Consider the following 18,687-nt stretch of genomic DNA (forward strand, 5'->3'; position numbering starts at 1 on the left):
TTTTACCTTCTGGACAGATTTCATAAGTCTCACACTAGCTCGCATGTTGCGACGGAAACAGTACGGGTGACAGAAATTCTGGTGGCAGCACACGTAGTTGAAAGAGTTCAGAAACTTTACCATCGTCTGAAAACGAAATACTTATGAATTTGCTTTGTCACATAATAATATTATTTTCATATTTTAATAACATTCAGACAATTGTCTTGCCTGTTTTATAAACACAGGATATAACAAAACAGTGCGACATTGATAATAATCGTACTTACTATAATAAACAAATTTAGTGGCCACAAGTATTAATTTTTTATTATGTACACGACAATGTAAGGATATACTACATACCTTTAACCAAGGTAATCCCTTGCCACTGTCCTGAGGATCGGTAGAGTTGCTGTCAGGACTGTCAGGTGGATGATCGTGGTCGTCCGATAACACTCCTGGACTCTCCTCACCGCCACTGTCTACTTCGGTTGGCATTATGACTGTGCCCCCTGGCCCAGTAAACATATTGGTAAGTAAATTACGATAGTGTGTATTTGAATAGACACAGAATAACTGCTTTATCCAAAACAGAAACGAATTATGCTTAAAAATAAAAATAAAAAAAACTTTTTTTGACGTTGTATATGCATTTCTATATCTACCTTATCTGAATAAAGAAAGTTGAAAGTAAAAGATTGTTTTCTTTAATGTTTCACATTTGTATCGATTTTGTAAGCCATACGTTTTTGAAAACAATTTGTTTCGTTACAAGTTTTAATTATTCAAAGCTCAAACTCAAAATATCTTTATTTCATTAGTATATAAGCAAATCACACATGAATCGCCAAACTGATTTAATACTATTACTTTCAGAGGGCAAATTTCTCTGAGAAGAATGAATAAGAAACTCTAGGAATTGCTCTTTGTAAACATAAAGTTTATAATTAAAGATACCTCTACACTCGATGACTATAGTTAGAATATTTATAACTTTACCTGTGCCAGGATAAATCTCAGAAGTGTCGCTTCTGTCTGAAAGCGACGAAACCTTCCTTCTGCTTTGTATTGAATCTGATCTACGGTTTACGTCTAAAAACAAAAAAAATCGTGTGTTACAAATTTTGAGACATTCACTTGTTACCTTGCGAATTATTAACATAACTTAGAGTGCTGCCCTGCGAGCGCGTTCAATACAAGCGAGGTTTGATCTTATTTTGGATTGAACTCAATGTCATTCAGTAGCCACGATCTATTTTTTTTAAAAGTCCCTCATTAGGAAGACCCTGTAATCGCGGGTGCCATGGAAACACACATAGACAACCTAAATTACACCCAAACTCACAAGAGAAACAAATGTAGGCCGTACAAATAATTTTCCCGGCCCGGAATCGAACGCGGGACTTCTGTGTGGCAGCCCAGCATGGTAACAGTTCGGCCACGGAGACAGTAATTTTTATAATTAATTCACACAGGTATCGAACATAGAATTTGCAAATTTCGAGCAAAAAGGTTCGACTTTATCTAGCTTTTTAAAAATTGAATTTTCGAATTTATAGAAAGAGCTTGCGCCGCTGCGGCGCCATGTGTGATCAGCCTAATTCAATCTGAACAAAACAACTAGCTGTCCTTTTCTTTCAGAACAATGATTTAATGAGTACAATTAAGGTTAGAAGCGTTTCTCGGTCACTATTTGTGATAACGTTATTCATCAATACACGCAGATCTACATGTGTGTTGTTCATATCAACTCAATGATTGACGTGTTCATAATGGTAACTAAGAAAATGTAAAACACTTACACTCATCAACATCTTTAACATCTTTCGGTCGTAACTTAATAGAGCGTCGTTTAAAGGATCCAAATGCACCGTGAGTCTGTTGCGTATTACGTCGATGCATGCCCGCTTTACCGCCACGAGAACATAAACGGCCCTTTTTGTCATCCGGTACTGCAGGAACTGGGTCTGCGAGCTAAAACCAAATTCTCTACTTAGATATATTTTTCGAAGCAATAAATTCTATTATCTATATTATTATGTTGTACGTTCCAATAATTTATGTATTTATTATTTATGTGTATATTTATTTTATTATTAATTAGTGTTTTATTTAAAACATTTCCATTAGAAGTACGAAAGAGACATTGGTCTTTTCTTGCGAGAGTGAGCGATTCGGCCAATATTATTTTGTAAGGACAGTATGCAATACGTGCTACATTGTAATCGAACACTTCCTTTTTAAAATATAAATAAATTAATTATAATCATACTATTAATTGTAATGTACTATTATATACAGTGGTGGTCACATAATTAAAGACACCCTTGATGTTGACCACATACAACAAATTAAATGATATTTAGAGACCCAAGGTAGGTATCAATTCCATTTTAATAGTCATTTTACATACACTGACATCATATATTTTTTAAAATGAGAACAGTATCAAAGTTTAACTAAAAAGAGTTTACATAGTTCCTGTTTCAAATATCATTCAAACTTTTTCGATACATTAGCTGCTGGCCATCTGTATTTCGTGTTCTAAACTTGAAATAAAAAATAAAAAAGAGCACTGATTTTTTCTAATATTGAGCGAATTTTCGTGATACGCAAAATCTCACTCAGTTTTAGCCGTGCTCTAAGTTTATTGTGAAATTTAAATTGAAATATTATGGGAAAAAGCAAAAGTTGCGATCCTTCCACAAGGAAGATAATTCTGATTTTTTATGAAAAAGGGTGGTCATATAGGAAAATTGCAGAACACTTGCGATGCTCGAAAGATATGGTAATGAACGCTATCCGGCATTTTAAGAAATTTAACACTACGGAAAATGTGCCTAGGAAACCTAGACCGCGAAAAACAACCCAGCGAGAAGACACAAGAATAGAATTGTTGGCTAAAAAAGACCCTTTCAAAGGATCAGAAGTCATTCGCTTGGAAGTATTTGGTGCAGAGGAATCTAGAGGAGTGTCTGCAAGAACGGTGAGAAGGCTATTATGTGAGGCAAACTTGTTTGGAAGAATTTCTCGGAAGGTACCCCTTTTGAAGTAAGAAAACATCAAAACCAGATTGCTGTTTGCCAAAAAATATGCACATTGGACAGAGCGACAGTGGAAAAATGTGCTTTTTTCTGACGAAACTAAAATAAATATGGTTAACTCTGATGGAAAAGTTTACGTGAGGCGTCCTTCAAAAAAAGAAATGGATCCAAAATACACAAAAAAAACTGTTAAACATGGAGGGGGTAATATCAAAGTTTGGGGATGTTTTTCTGGTCACGGTGTGGGACCTATTAAAAAAATAGAAGGTAACATGGATAAATTTCAATATAAAAATATTTTAGAAAACACCATGTTACCTTATGCCGAGGATCATTTGCCGGTGATATGGACTTTTCAACATGATAATGATCCCAAACACACTTCAGCAGTGGTCAAAGAATTTCTTAGAAGCCAATCAGTAACAGTTTTGGATTGGCCACCGTATAGTCCTGACATTAACCCGATCGAAAACTTGTGGTCCCGTGTGAAGAAAATGGTTGCAAAAAAACGTACAAGTAACGTGCATCAACTATACACGGCATTTAAAGAGGCATGGGAACAGATTTCGATTGAAACTTGCAATAATTTGATTGCTTCTATGCCGAGGCGGTGTCGGGCCGTCATTGCTGCTAAAGGACATGCGACAAAATATTAACAACGTGCTTTTATTTTCTTATTATACATCTGAAACTAATTTTATACTCAAATTCGTTTTAACATTTGTAATATTTTTTTTGCAGTTACATGATTTGTGTGTCTTTAATTAGTTGGCCAAGCTTTTGTATTAGTTTATAACGGTGTAATTAAAGAAACTTAATAAAAATTTAAAATACGACATCTTCGTTCTCTTTATTTCATTTCAAACATTTCACGATACCCGTTAGAATAATTTAAATAATATTGCAAGCTCCTATTGCATTATAATAAAAAAATATAGGATAAGTAAACTTTGAAAAAATAATATTCTCTAAGTGTCTTTAATTATGTGTCCACCACTGTATATAGTATGATTCAATTTAATTTAATACTTAATTATTTACTTTATTGATAATAATAATTTGCCGTTAATAAAATTCAATTTAATTATTATGTAATGTAATATAATAAGTAATGTCCGATTTATCCATTAATAAACCTAGATAAATATACCTAAATAAAGAAACATTTTATTTATTTACTTTATTTTTTATTAGAAGAAATTCTTTGGTTGCACCCCCTTTCAAGCTCTTAAATGTCTATCCTAAATGGACTACCGCCTGGAAGAAATTGCTCCTTAGCAATAAAGCTGCCTGTTGTACATTAGCTTATTCTGTGATACTTGCATTACTGTTCTGTGTCGTCATTGTAATTTTTAATGTGCAACAAAGAATATTTCATTCATTCATTCTATACTTTATACAAATAACCTGATTCGTATTTGCTGGGAGTAAATACGTACAATTTTGGCAGTCTACGGTCTGGTGAGTGTAGTAATATAGATTGCCATACTCACCGGACAGATTGAAACTAAAATTAAATCTGCTGTCCTTTTCTTATTGGTGACGAAAGAGACAACTGCATTTAGTATAACTTTATAGTTGGCGTTCTCCCAAATCGAGTTCTACTTCATGTTCGTATATTATACGTCTACGTATATTATATTACGAATAGTATGAATAATAAATAAAATAATTGAAGCGTAATTAATTGCATCATTTAAACAATGCTCACGGTAACATTGCTTCCTCCAGAGACATTTTCCGGTTCATGCAAAACAAACGAAATTTTTCTCTCAGTGTCTCCACCAGCAATAGATTGCAGACTTTGAGCGGATGCTTGGGACTGTCCCATGCTCGAAAGGGCCATACTCCAACGACGGTTTGCTTCCCTGTATCATACAATAGATATTAGACATTCGGTCGAGGATAAAAAGTTCGATGTTCTCAATTAGCTATAGTAGTAGCTTCTATTTCCTACAAATGTATTAATTTAGTTTCGAAAAGTACAATCCTCGCAGATTGTGCATGCCAATGTAGCAAAGCGATTTACTTTTACTTTTCAATACTAATAATAATCTAAACTACCTGTTGCAGAGTCTGATAAACTATTGGAAATAATTTTGAAAATGTTTGTACAAGGTGGTAGTCGACAAAATACTTTTATTTGTGTAGATTAACTCCGTACTTTATGTTGTTACGTTAGGTGGATAATTGTTTAAATTACACCATGCAGTTTAGCTGTGCGTATTGCACATTATTAGGTACCAATATATTGAATTATCTTTAGAGTACTGTGAAGTACTAAAGGCCACTGCAAACGTAGCCACTTTTACAAATCATTGCCAATTTTTCAAAGTGAAAAACAATTCAAATCAAGCATTACATTACTGATACGAATTCACTGTTAGAAATAGTTTTCATATGTAAAGATAATAAACAAAATTGCACCTTAATGCAAAAGCCAATGAAATTCAATATACATACTTACTAAATTACTAATTTGTGCTTCAAAGTTCAGCAACTAAAAATGCGTTTTGATGTACTGCACTAAGGTGTAATTTTGCTTACCAATTTTAACAATATGAAAATAATTACATTACAGTGAAAATACAGTAGCTATGAATAAAAGCAAAGCGGATTCGTTTGCCAGGGCCCTTCGTGCCAAACTTTTCGAAACGTGAGCAAAATTTTTGCTACTTTTATAAATTATTATTTCTGAAGTAAAATTTGCATTATCCGTATCATATAGGTGTATGTAGTTATTGTTATGTACACACTATATACGCATGCACGTTCAGTGCGGTATGCAAGTAACATGCATTATTTCTTCAGAACACATACTCGACTGGCATTAATCTGTGTTGACTGCTAAGAGCCCTGTTAAAATAAAAGTATAATCAAAAATATGCACTCTTTTAACATGTGATTTCAAACGGAAGTAACATAAGGAACTCACTTATTCTTACATAACAAACGTCTTCGTTTTTCCATCCATCTTCGCATAATAATAACAAAAATAAAAGACATTTTTACACTGATGGTCACAACGAATTTACTTACCAAAAAGCATGATATTATTCAAAGGATAGTCGTACCTGTAAACTCGGTCCCAAGGTCCTCTCTCCTTCAAGGAGGATCGCGAAGTCTTGGGAAGGTTTTGATACGTTTCGCGGAGGAATGCAGTTATTTCGAACAAGAGAACGCACGCGATTATTCTCAGGGCTCGGGGGCAATCGGCACCGATAGGCTTTCCGGGCATACGTATACTCGCTGAAAAAATTTAAGATAAACAAGCTACTTGGAAGACGAAATTTTCAAGACATTTCTAAAACTTGCTAAGATCCTTTATAGTCACAAAATTCAGTATTTTATTTATCCGGTCTTCATGTTTAACTTGGTGGGCGGTGCCTTAAAAAACCAAAATTATTAATCTGTATTAAAGAAGAGCGGTCTAGAAATGAGGAACCTAATAAACCTGGTTACCTTCATCAAGAAAATCCTCTTCCTCGTCCTGCTGCAAAAGCTCCCTCTGCCCATCAGCATCAATCACCAAATTAGTTACAGTTTCAATGTGTTTTCTGTCCTCTACCAGCATTTCTTCCAATCTGTTGCCTATCGCCTGAAGAATTACATTACATTTTATTACAAGAATGTTCAGTGTCCAGATCATTATTATGATAAAATACATCATAAGATTTTGGTATCTGAGATACTTACTTCTGCCCATTGATAAAACAATTTTCCGGCCAATCGTTGTCTCTTCAGTTGTGGACTGGAGGCCGCTGCAAAAATAACAATTTTTCAAGAAACTAATCAAGACACAAAATAATGTTTTTAATGCGACGCTGCTGATATAATTTTGAAAATTATTAATATAGAATACAACTAAATTCATTTAAAGTAATTCGCAAACATAAGGCGGTCACGCATTCAAGACTCTGTGTACATTGCAGTTTGCCGAACCCCATACAACGAAAACCATGAACGACATAAATATACATCGCGCCTTTGTTCACTTTATAAAGAATGCTGAATCCTAACGCGAATGGAGTGCACGCCTAACTGCCTTTTGCTCACAAAAAATATCTAAAGTATTGGACATACCTGCATTCTTAGCAACATTAGATTTTAGCCAATAAGGCCATTGACCTTTATTGCAATTATGAACCAGATGAGCGCATTCAAGTAGAATTGCTGCTCGACCAACTACAACAGTATGTGGCTGTAAAATTAATAAGATCATTTACAAGATTGCATTGGCTTATCATTGTCAAGATATATGTCATAGGACGTCCATAGTCGAGAAGTTATACAGTTTCTAATCGATTCCGATACTTTGACAGCTAAACATTACAGTGTAACAATAATAACACAACGATTTGTTACCTAAAACGTGCTTAATTAATTTGAGCGGTATATTATGAACTTTAAGATCAATAGTTGTCCGTATTTTTAAGTAGAATTAACTCCCTTAAGAGTTATACAAAAAAAGTGGAAAATATATTTTAAATATCCAATTATAAGTATTTAAAATATCAGTTTACCAAATCTAAAATGGCGGCCATGAAAAGCGCATCCGGAGTGCCGCCGGGTTGAGTTGCGTCCAATATTAAATTGAATCTCGCTAAGCCTGCATAAAGTGGCGCAGCTGCTACTAGACGACGTCGTTTGAGTACCACTACTTCTGATTCTCCACCACCCGAGCCACCTTCCGTCGAACCTCTTCTGGACATAACTGGAAAAAGGAGAGGAGGAGTAACTTAAAGACGCGACGTTCACAAATATTTTCCATACCAATTGTTCTCGATAATGTCGTGTTCAAAAATGTTTACAAAAGAACAAAAATAACGGAAAAGGGACACCTTTAGTCTCTCATATCGCAGCCTTTATAGAATAACGTAAGAAGATCTTCAGATCTTCATTTGTTTATGATTCGTAATGGGACGTATAAGTCGTGCGCCTGGTAGCAAGCGACACTCCTAATTAAGATTAGGATAGGATATTATTATTACATATAAATACGTTATATATAAAAACGTTTTCTTATAGCCATGGGACACGGAGTACCACGGAAGAAAGACTATGTGGTCTGTGCAGAGTACCTACTTAATTTTTTTTTGCGTAATACTAAGCGACGGGACGAACAAATCAAGCGCCTGGTTGTAAGCGACACGCCTATCCAGAACAGTTACAGTGCCACTCGAAGGGCGCGTTTATTCGACACGAATTTCATCGCGCTCCTCCCGCGCGGTCGCCGAGCGGAGGCCGCGTTGCCGCCGTGCAGCGACCGCGTGCATCTAACTGTAATGTCAAAATACGCTCTATTTGTTTAGCTTTTACGTTTTAACTTAAATGAGGCTTGAATTTGGTATACGCGGCGGCCAGCGCGACGACCGCGTGGTCACCGAGCGGAGTCCGTAGCGGCCCGCGCGGCGACCACGCGGTAGATTTCTTTAGAGGAATTAAAATGTTGTTGCCTAGTAAATAGAATTCAGATTCGTCATTAATGTACAGGAAGGCGTGGTAACTCAGCCGTCGCCGCGCGGCGGCCGCTCGAAAACTTTCTCCTCGTGTAACTGGGCGCTAAAGCTTTCAACCGCAAAGATCTGACGGGCCTTGTCACTGCGTCTCATCCTGAGATGTAAAGTTGACAAGTCCCATGTACCTGTAATTTCACCAGCACCCTTACCCTTCAAAACTGGAACTCAGTAAAGCTCTGGAAGCAGTAATGGCTGGGCGGCAGTACTTTCCTGGATGAACTCTTTCACAATTAGCTATTCTGCTACTAAATGTATATGCGCTATAGTATAAAGCCTGCGATATTTCTCCTGCGATTAGCGTTTCATAAAATTTTAAATAATAAAATGGAGTGAAGTGAAGACTGTATTTCGAATTTAAGATCCTAAATTAAGGATTTCGAAAACATTGTTAGTTACGGTGTTTAACCATTTAGTTATTACTTACATCCGCCAGAACTCTCCTCAATGCTGCCATCCCTTTTCTTTCCCATTTTTCTTAGGCCAATCCTATTGAGTCTGTCTTCGACCCTCTTTCTAGCCCTGTAACAGGTAAACGGAGGCATCAAGGTAGAGTTCAATTTGTGAATAAATATTTTTGATCATTTCGAAAAATACGGGGAGTCTTACGCTTTGCTACCACCGAGTATTGTATAGCTAAAATAAAAAAGCAAATAACTTCCATGTACCATTGTTGGGCTGTAATACTTCGCTTTTTTAGCATTACACAGAAGAAAATGTTGGGTGTTTTATCTAGCACCATTTCATTCACACCTTTTGAAAGCAAATTATTTTAGTAAATACTTTGAATCCAAATTCTCAGACATATTTACTACCTTTATGTAATTATTACATTTATTACTCGTATTACTGACTATCATACATTTAATGAAGAAAATGCATAATGATGCATTTCCTTAGTATATTTAATATATTTATACTTATATATGCATACTTAATATATTTCAAAGATTTGCACTATAAAAAACTTAAAGAAACAGAGCTGTCAACCATTAAGCGGAATCTTTTTATAAAATAATAACATATTATTGTGTTATTTGTCATGAATTCTACGACGTTTTTCTTTACTGTAATTTAATGACTGAAGAAAAAGGTTTACGATCACTGCTTCTCTTTTTACCTTTTTCTAATCTTCAAAAAACAAGTCGAGTTCCTACGTTTTTGCGATTGTTACACATAGGAAATGAAACTATTTTTCCGGATTTAAATCGCGTATCACACACACATTCACGGTTGAACCGTGACCATGGGACATCTAAAGGGCCCGAAACGTCGGTTTGTTTGAAAAAACAAATATACGCGATTGAAATCCGGAAAAATAGTTTAAAAAAAAATTACAATAGTAATAATGTGTACCTACAACAAGTACAAGTGTTATAAGTGGAATATTACCTATTTAAAGTATATCCAACGCGTCGTTTTACATGTATAGGCCTTGAAGTATGTGGTTGAGATAGTTGCGGCGGGCGCCCTAAAGAAGCCATGCTCCCAGATATAGGCAAAGATTCACCTGACCCTCCACCGTTACGGAGCAGTGACTGCGATGTAGATTGCGAATGAGGTTTTTGACGGAACCAATTTACTGTCAAATAAAATATGGAAATGTTGTATTACGTGCATAAATGTTAAATAGATAGAGTGATGAGGATAGAGAGAGAAGTTTAAACAAATTACCTTAGCATAAAAAATGTGATAAACATAGCATTAATACGAGAAACAAAAATAAACTAGCTCCTCTTGACTGACGTAGTCACAAATTGATTTATGGGGAAATGTATGCACTTCTATAATAAGATTCCGGGTGACATTTACAATTTGCCATTTGGGAAGTTTGAAATTGTAGTGAAACAAAAACTTTACTAAAGATTAATAATACAGCTTTTGCGTACATGGATGACAAAAATCTATAGTAGTGACTCATTTAGCTCTTGTAGGTTGTCTTGATCTATCATATTTGAAATAAATATTGTAAATGATAAATGTATACAAATGTTTATTTCTAAAGAACAACCCCTAGAGGTTCTTACTCATTCTTTTCAGCGGAATTTGCCTTACAAATGAGTAGTAGCATTTACTCAATGTGACAGTTTCAAGTTCTTTTTTTTTATAATATCAATTGACGGGACGAACAAGTCGTGCGCCTGATGGTAAGCGTGCGCGCCTGTCCATAACAGTTGCAGTGCCAGTCAGACCTTTAAATCGCAAAGATCTGAGGGGCACTGCCAGTGCGCCCGTCATCCTGAGACATAAGTCGACACCCGGACAAACCAATGTAGGTTTAAGGGTGTGATGTATATATATTTTTGTAATATTCTTAGTGTTTAAAATAAATAAAATAAATAATACCCTAACGCCCTTCAAAGCCGGAACACTGTAACGCTGACATTACTGCTTGGCGGCAGAAATAGGTAAGGTGGCAGTACTATTTTGGTCGAACTCTTTCACAAGGACCCCTTCTGCTACTAAATTATTAGTTTAATTTGCTTACCTATGAAATAAAGATTATTTGAGTTTTAGTTTGATGAAATCGTCATCATATTTAAGAATGGTAGTTTTTAGCATTCTTATCCAAATTCGTAAATCGGAAAACTTATGGAATCACTTCAGAGTAAAAATATTGAAATTTAGCGTCAGCTCAATGATAAGAACCGGTACATTTATCAGCTTAGTGATGTAAAATAAACATATTTATATAAACGGAAATACTTTCACAATACATTTTTTTCTACAATGAACAAAGCAAAATCAACTCACCAATACCTATAAAATGGAATTTGGAGTTTTTAGAATGCGAAGATTTATGATGCGGTGTAATATCAGCAGAGGGGATAGTGCGTTCTGATTGGCGCGGCGTTAGTTGATAGCGGCGTGTTCGCACAGAGAGCGGTGATTGGCTGGCTGATTCGTCTCCTGTCTCTGTGTCCAGTAAACTCTAGAAAATTACAAAAAAACATCTATAAAATATGCTTCTGTTGTTGGACAATTAGCATTTAACACCTTTTCCTGCAGTCAACAAGGAGATGTCAGCTTATGTAGTCAAACCTTGAAAAAATCAAACATATTGATAGTAAGTGGTTACCACAGGTAATTCCATCAATACTATTTCAAGTTCGTTTCACACATTTATATGGCGAACGGGACCGGAATTCCCTGCCTGCTGACTTGTTCCTTGAACGGTATAACTTGGGTCTTTTCAAAGTGAGGCTGAATAGGCATTATTTAAGTGTACATCGTCGAACTCATCGTCACTTTTCATCAGACGAGATGGAGATAGAGCTCAAAAGAGCACTTATATTTTCAATTAGAAACATCTATGTCGGACTCGGTTTTAGAAGTTTTAAAACAATAACATCTGCAAAAAATTGTGTGACAACAGACGATTATTAATTATTTATCAAAAAACTTCTATGTACCAACTTACATGGGCGCCCGTAGAAGAAGTACTTCGTTTCTTAAAAGTGAACTTCTTATGACTCGTACGTTCATCACCAGTAAAACCAGAATCTGCACCTGTATCCGAACCTCGCTCGTCGTCTTGTTGTACACGAGGGATATGTCTAAAGACAAAAAAAAAATGTGATTGCATATTAGTTTCATATTGTATCATTCAATGTATTCCTTTTTTCATTTCCTCAATCAGCAAATCGTATTTTACTTTTTTTACAACTCATATAATGAAAATTAGTGTACAGATCAGTTTTGCGGGAATATCTTACAATGCGTGTTAGGTAATGACTACATAACAGAGAGGTCTCTTATAAGTTGTCGTCATTGTACGGAGTGGTTTATGATGCATTGCTATGAGATGCGGAGTCACGAAATTGTTGTGTAATTTTTTTTCAATGTCTACTTATTTAATCAAATAACCGCAAGTATTGTAAAGCATGTTTACAAAAGTTAAGTACCTGATAACTCTAGTAGTTTGCATGTTAGATTCTTTCTGAGGAACGTCAGGCCGCTCAGCTGTGTCAAGTAAGGAGCTCAAAGCTACCACTCTGAATTCGCTACCATGTGCTTCGCGAACGTAGTTAAGGACGTGGCGAACTTCCATGTATAGGGCCTGTGAAAAATTGTTACAAACTTGCAATATATCAATTAATGAGCAACTCGATCACTGTATGACAATAGACGGAACTAACGCCATCACGTGGCAAAAGTCGATATTCGTCGATACGATATTCATATTGTACGTTATATATCCAAATAACCTTTGTCAAATGCAGTACTTATATTTATATAATCAGCATCGCGGATTACTATCTCGATTATGGGAGTATGATCATGAATGCAAGTTTGTTTATACATAACGATACATTTATAAATAATAAAGGAAAAATATAAAGGATCTCTTCATTTTTGGCCCTAAATATGTACCGATATTATATATATTAGGATAGTATCCATTAACTGAAGTCTTTTAGGTTTAATAGAAAATGCTTAAAAATGTAATTCTGCAATTATATGAACAAATGACATTGCGTTCGACGAAACGTCGTGATTTGACAGCTGTCATTGTAGCTACTAATCGGATTCGATCGAGAAAATGTCCGTAAATAATTGCTAAAACAACGACGAGTTGACGAGTGTCGTCTATTGTTCCACTTCAAATCGACCAGTTTAACTTGAGCTTTGCAATATGGACGAAAATTTAAAAATTACATAATTATTTAATATTTAATTACCGATGAAATGTGATTCGGTTTGTTTTGTAATTAGACGTTTTACTGTTTTTTGCCACACCACCAAATGGAACAGTTAGAGATATTATCTTCATTACAATAAATACACAATATTTTTGGAATACGTGTGGCGCACTATAAGTTTCCGGAATGAATAAGAAAAAAATACTATAAATGGTCAGAAATTAAGTTATTGTTTGTCAAAATATTCTCCGTTAGCGTTAATGCACTTTTTCATACGAATGAACCAATTTTGAAAACATTTATGCCACTCCTCCGTGACAATCTCCGACACGTATTTTTCATACTCTTCGACTGCCTCTTCAGGTGATGAAAATCTTTGACCGCGTAACTGGCTCTTAATTTTTGGAAATAAATAAATGTTGCAAGGTGCCAGGTCCGGACTGTACGCGGGATAGCTCATAAGGTCAACGTTGCTCACCTTCGAAAATTCATTTGTCTGTCTGGGCGTGTGAGAACTGACAAAATCGTGGTGCAAGATGATAAGGCGTTTACGGTTGTTTTTATGGAGTTTGTCAATAACTTCCGGCAAACAAATGGTCGTGTACCAATCACTATTTACGGTACAACAATTCTCCAAAACAACAGTAGCCACGTGTCCAGTTTTGTTAAAAAAAGAAGTAATCATCCGCTTAGAGGCACTTTGCACGCGCGCCACTTTGGTTGGTTTCGGCTCATCTCGTAAGACCCATAAGCTCGATAGCTGCTTTGTTTTGGAATCGTAACTATAAATCCATGTTTCGTCACCTGTTACTATGTCCCACACCAAATTTGACGCCCCTTCGTTGAATCTGGTCAGAATGGCATTGCACCAAGTGACGCGATCCGTTTTTTCAGCCTTAGTCAATTGTGTGGGATCCACCGAGAGCACAGCTTTTTCACACCCAAATGTTTGTATAGTATTGATCGTATTTGACTCATACCTGTCTGTTTTGATCATACGGCGCACCCATGTTTTTGTTGTTCACAGCAGTGGACGGGCGACCATCACGAAATTCGTTACTGAGATTCACACGACCGCGTTTGAATTCTGCAAACCAGCTATAAATAGTCGTCTTGCATGGTGCTTCATCGCCAAAAGCAGTTTGAAGCCGAGCTAAGTTCCGCTGAGCTGTTGAATTACGCTTAAAGTAGTAGAAAATCATACTACGAAAATTTTCACGAGTTAAATGGTGATGTAGACAACCAATTTCTAAAATGACGCCACAATGTAAAAACAAATGACAGTCAGATTAAATAAACTGTATTCTACAGCCAAAGTGTTCCATTTTCAAATTTTGTGATTACTTTTTAAATATTGTTTATGTAAGTGGCCAGTTCCGGAAACTTATAGTGCGCCCAATGTATAGGGAGGTGTACACATAGGTCAGTTGTTGGCGCTGTACTATTTTAGCTTTCTAATTTGTCATTTCAGAGCAAACGAGAGATGATATTTAAAAGTGATATAAGGCTCATTTACCTGACGAGTTGCCAGGGATGGATGGCCCTTAGTTCGTCTTTATTTCTGGTTATATACTCGATGTATAGCCGCTCTGCTACGTTTGTATGGTGTTGTTATGTATGGAGTTAGTGAAATCTTATGTTACCATACTATGGCCGAGACATATCAAACCGACGAAGTTATGCCAAAATGTGCAAGAGTTTTAGAAAATAGTGTATTATAAAATCGTTATGGCCATTACGGTGGATGCATCTATGGCAACATATGTGTACATTAATTAATACGATGAACGGTAGTAGAATTGTAAATTAGAACACTTGTGACTTTCTGTTACCATTCAGGTGGTGAACGGAAAGACAGTAGCTGCGTTGAAAGGGTAAATTTTTTAATACTTTTTTTAGCTTAACGACGGGTTGTTTGCATTAACATCTCATTACTATGATAATTATTTTATCATTAAACAACATCCGAGACTTTATGCATATGGATATGTGATTTCTGCATCTAAAACTAGTGTTATCTTAATTAAATTTTTATTGAATTGATATTCAATTATTTTTTGTGAAATTACTTCATTAGTTTGTTATAATTGTTAATACAAAGTAGTGTAATCTTGTTATAGTGTTATCTTGTTTACTCTTTAAAATTACTACTTACGGATAATATTTTGTTTGATATTATTTAATCATAATATAAACCAGGGAAACCTGTCATTAGCCTTACCATCGACCTATATATTATGTAAAATACCTTATATAACGCCGTTAGTTTTCTCAATAAATAAATAAAAATATTACATATTTCTGTATAACCGCCAGCAGATATGGAAAATTTTCCATCATACTGTAACTTCGTTCATTAAGACTCAACGCATACATGTTCTGGGGGTCTAAAAATTACCCTACCCTTAGGACCGGCACAGCATTAAAGTACAATCAATAGAATAAAGACATGTAGCATAACCATACCAAAGTAACAAGATGCATAATATGTACTCACAGAGTTATCAAGCATCTTCAACTCCTTATGCATGAGAGCAAATCTTGTAACCAACACTCGGAAAGTGGATTCGACGATGAAGTTTTCAATGACTCTGTTCGTGTTAGATCCTTGTCCAGCACCGAAGTTTGTGGCGTACCCCGTTTGTAGCTGATTTACGTCGGGCATTTTTGTGGTGTTGCGTTTTTGTTGATCTGATGAAAAAGATCAACAATTTTATAGCCCGAAATAGTTTCAAACTGCAGAAATCGGAATAGTTTAAATAAAATGTAAAAATAACGAGATTAGTAATAGAAGGGATGGACAACGGCACACGATGGGCTGAAAATCGGCTTTCATAGACTTAGGGATTTCAATTTGCAAGTGTCAGTTTTTTTGCCGAATATTGTTTCTTTTAGTTATTACTATGTACAAATATGACACCCGAGTTGATTATGTTCTAAAACGAAGGAGTTATAATTCTTCTTCGAAAAATTTGTATGAAACTTGTATGAAAAATCGAATTATCTTTTAAACGGCAAGGAAAACCGTAATATCCTTACAGGTGGTTATAGTGCTAATTATTTATAATTTTTTGCCATTATAATAAATGCCGTTATTTTTTAAAAAATCATCAAAAGAAAAATCATTAAAAATAATTTTTATTTAATTTTACATGTGAAACGAAATGATTTAGTCTTTGAATTGAGGAACACAAACTTTTTACATAAATTAGCATCACCCCTATATTCCCGAAGAGTAGGCAGAGGTTTATAGTACACCCACACTTAGACAAATATTGTTTAGTTTTCTAATGAATCTAAAAACAAGGGATTAAGTAATTACAACTACCTACTTCATTGTTAAAATATTCTTGTTTATTTATATACATTCTTAAGTTACACACTAAAAGGAACTGTTTCTCCTTTTAGTGTCTAAGTTAAGAACGTAGTATTTCCAAATAATAAGAATATACAAAACAAGATGAAATAAAAAATATATGTTTCTTATTATTTTTTATTAATAATTTAAATAAAACAGAGGTTACAAAAATATTAAAATACTATAAAATAGATACAAAAAATATTTTATATCAAATGAACAATTGTATAAAAAAAATTTAAACATACAATAAAACTTTCAAGTAATATTATTAAACTGAAACAATTAAAAAAATTAAACACATATCAAATAATAAATACCTAAGCACCTATACTAAAACCTAACCAAAGACAAAACTAAAAATGAAACATTTCTAGTTAACTACATAAATAATAGGGGTTAAAGTATGAAATTGCCGATTTGTACTGAAAATCTAAATTGTTTATTTTTTAAATTTTTAACAAATTTATTTAATCAAAATAGTTGCCATTATTATCTATACATTGCTGCCATCTAATGGGAAGGTTATTAATGCCTTTGCGATAGAACTCCGACGATCTAGACTGCACAAACTGTGTGAAAGCATTTTGTACTGCCTCCTGGGAAGAAAACTTCTTGTCACGTAGATAATTGTCCAAATCACGAAAAAAATGGTAGTCCGTTGGAGCAAGGTCTGGTGAATACGGAGGATGACGAATGGTTTCTAACTGCAGTTCCTGAAGGGTCAAAATGGTTTCTCGTGCTGTGTGAGGTCTCGCGTTTTCGTGGAGCAATAATGGTGAAGATCGATTCATGAGTCGGGGCTGTTTTACTGCTAGTTTTGTCAACATGGTTCGGAGTTCGGCACAATAGACATCTGCCGTTATTGTTTGACCAGATCGGAGAAAACTATAGTGAATAACACCATGCTGAGACCACCAAATAGTTACCATTACCTTTTTATTGGTAAGTTTTGCTTTAGGACACTGTTGTGGCATTTGACCTGGGGTCAGCCATTGCATTTTTCTTTTCCGGTTATCATAAAGAATCCACTTTTCATCACATGTTACAATTCGATCCAATATTCCTTCATTTCTGTACCGGTTCAACAAGGCAACACAAGTTTCAACACGCGTTTCTTTCTGCAGATCAGTCAAATCATGAGGCACCCATTTTTCGTATTTTTTTATTTTATTGATTTGACGCAAGTGAGTCAATATTGTGGGTAAGGTAACGTTAAACCATGCCGCTAATTCCTGGGTAGTTTGACTAGGATCGGCTTCCACTATCTCTCTTAATTCATCGTTATTCACCTGTGTGGGCGGTCTTCCTCGTGGCTCGTTCTTTAAGTCGAAATTTCCATCACGAAAGCGTTTAAACCAAAATCGCACGGTGCGTTCATTAGTAGACCCCTCTCCAAACGCAGCATTGGTATTGCGGGCTGTTTCTGCCGCGTTAGTTCCGCGTCGGAACTCGTATTCAAAAATCACTCGAATTTTCGCAGTATCCATCTTTCTTGTCTAAATTGAATAACAAAAACAATTGAAAGTCGATATTCAAATGTTTCAAATTAAAAAAAAAAAAATCACAGAAACCATTTGAAAAAAGTTTCATTCGAAAACCTCAAACCATGAAGATTCTATGAAAATTCAAAGAACCTATTGCAATAAAACGGCAATTTCATACTTTAACCCCTAATATCTAAAAACCAAAAAAAATATTTTAAAAAAGTAGTACCTACTTTAAATACAACATACAAAATATTTACAACTAATTTGATGAATTAGTAACTACTTAAACCTATTGGTACAATAAACTTACAAAAATAGCAAGAAATCATAATATGTAATTAAATTTACAAATTCTCCTTATCGCTTTCGTTGTCGGACTCCAATTCTGAGTCAGAATCCAGATTGGAGATATCTAAACACTCGAACTCAGTCTGCTGAAACTGAATTAGATCAAGAGTTTCAGCAAAAAAGCTCTGCTTTCTCTTGGCATCTAATTTAGGCCTTTGTGCACTTAGAACAGGATCCGAAGACACAAAAAGCATATTCAGGATGTCTTGATTTGAATCTTGCCTGCTTCTTTTCCGTGAATGATGTTCCCGGAACCTCCTGAAATCTTTATTTCGAGGCTCTGAGGCTTCTTCCGAAAGAGTCCTA

At 35.2% G+C, this 18,687-nt stretch overlaps 1 protein-coding gene across 1 annotated transcript in view; it reads right to left on the reverse strand.

Annotated features, from left to right (window-relative positions):
* The window catches only part of LOC113229238 (protein unc-80 homolog), an 81,445-nt gene that overhangs the window by 32,438 nt on the left and 30,320 nt on the right, over positions 1 to 18,687 (reverse strand). Inside the window, exons 16-33 of the mRNA XM_026462764.1 lie at positions 15,683 to 15,876; positions 12,448 to 12,602; positions 11,964 to 12,099; positions 11,297 to 11,474; positions 9,935 to 10,124; positions 8,970 to 9,064; positions 7,550 to 7,740; positions 7,110 to 7,227; positions 6,723 to 6,787; positions 6,489 to 6,624; positions 6,101 to 6,275; positions 5,962 to 6,000; positions 5,847 to 5,882; positions 4,738 to 4,894; positions 1,785 to 1,956; positions 982 to 1,074; positions 346 to 494; positions 7 to 126 (exon numbers count right to left, since the gene is read on the reverse strand). Of these exons, the coding sequence (XP_026318549.1) occupies positions 7 to 126; positions 346 to 494; positions 982 to 1,074; positions 1,785 to 1,956; positions 4,738 to 4,894; positions 5,847 to 5,882; positions 5,962 to 6,000; positions 6,101 to 6,275; positions 6,489 to 6,624; positions 6,723 to 6,787; positions 7,110 to 7,227; positions 7,550 to 7,740; positions 8,970 to 9,064; positions 9,935 to 10,124; positions 11,297 to 11,474; positions 11,964 to 12,099; positions 12,448 to 12,602; positions 15,683 to 15,876 (2,399 nt within the window). The remainder of the gene's footprint in view (positions 1 to 6; positions 127 to 345; positions 495 to 981; positions 1,075 to 1,784; positions 1,957 to 4,737; positions 4,895 to 5,846; positions 5,883 to 5,961; positions 6,001 to 6,100; positions 6,276 to 6,488; positions 6,625 to 6,722; positions 6,788 to 7,109; positions 7,228 to 7,549; positions 7,741 to 8,969; positions 9,065 to 9,934; positions 10,125 to 11,296; positions 11,475 to 11,963; positions 12,100 to 12,447; positions 12,603 to 15,682; positions 15,877 to 18,687) is intronic.

This window comes from Hyposmocoma kahamanoa, unplaced genomic scaffold, assembly GCF_003589595.1.
Source record: "Hyposmocoma kahamanoa isolate Upper Pololo Valley unplaced genomic scaffold, ASM358959v1 296, whole genome shotgun sequence".
NCBI classification, from domain to species: Eukaryota; Metazoa; Arthropoda; class Insecta; order Lepidoptera; family Cosmopterigidae; genus Hyposmocoma; species Hyposmocoma kahamanoa.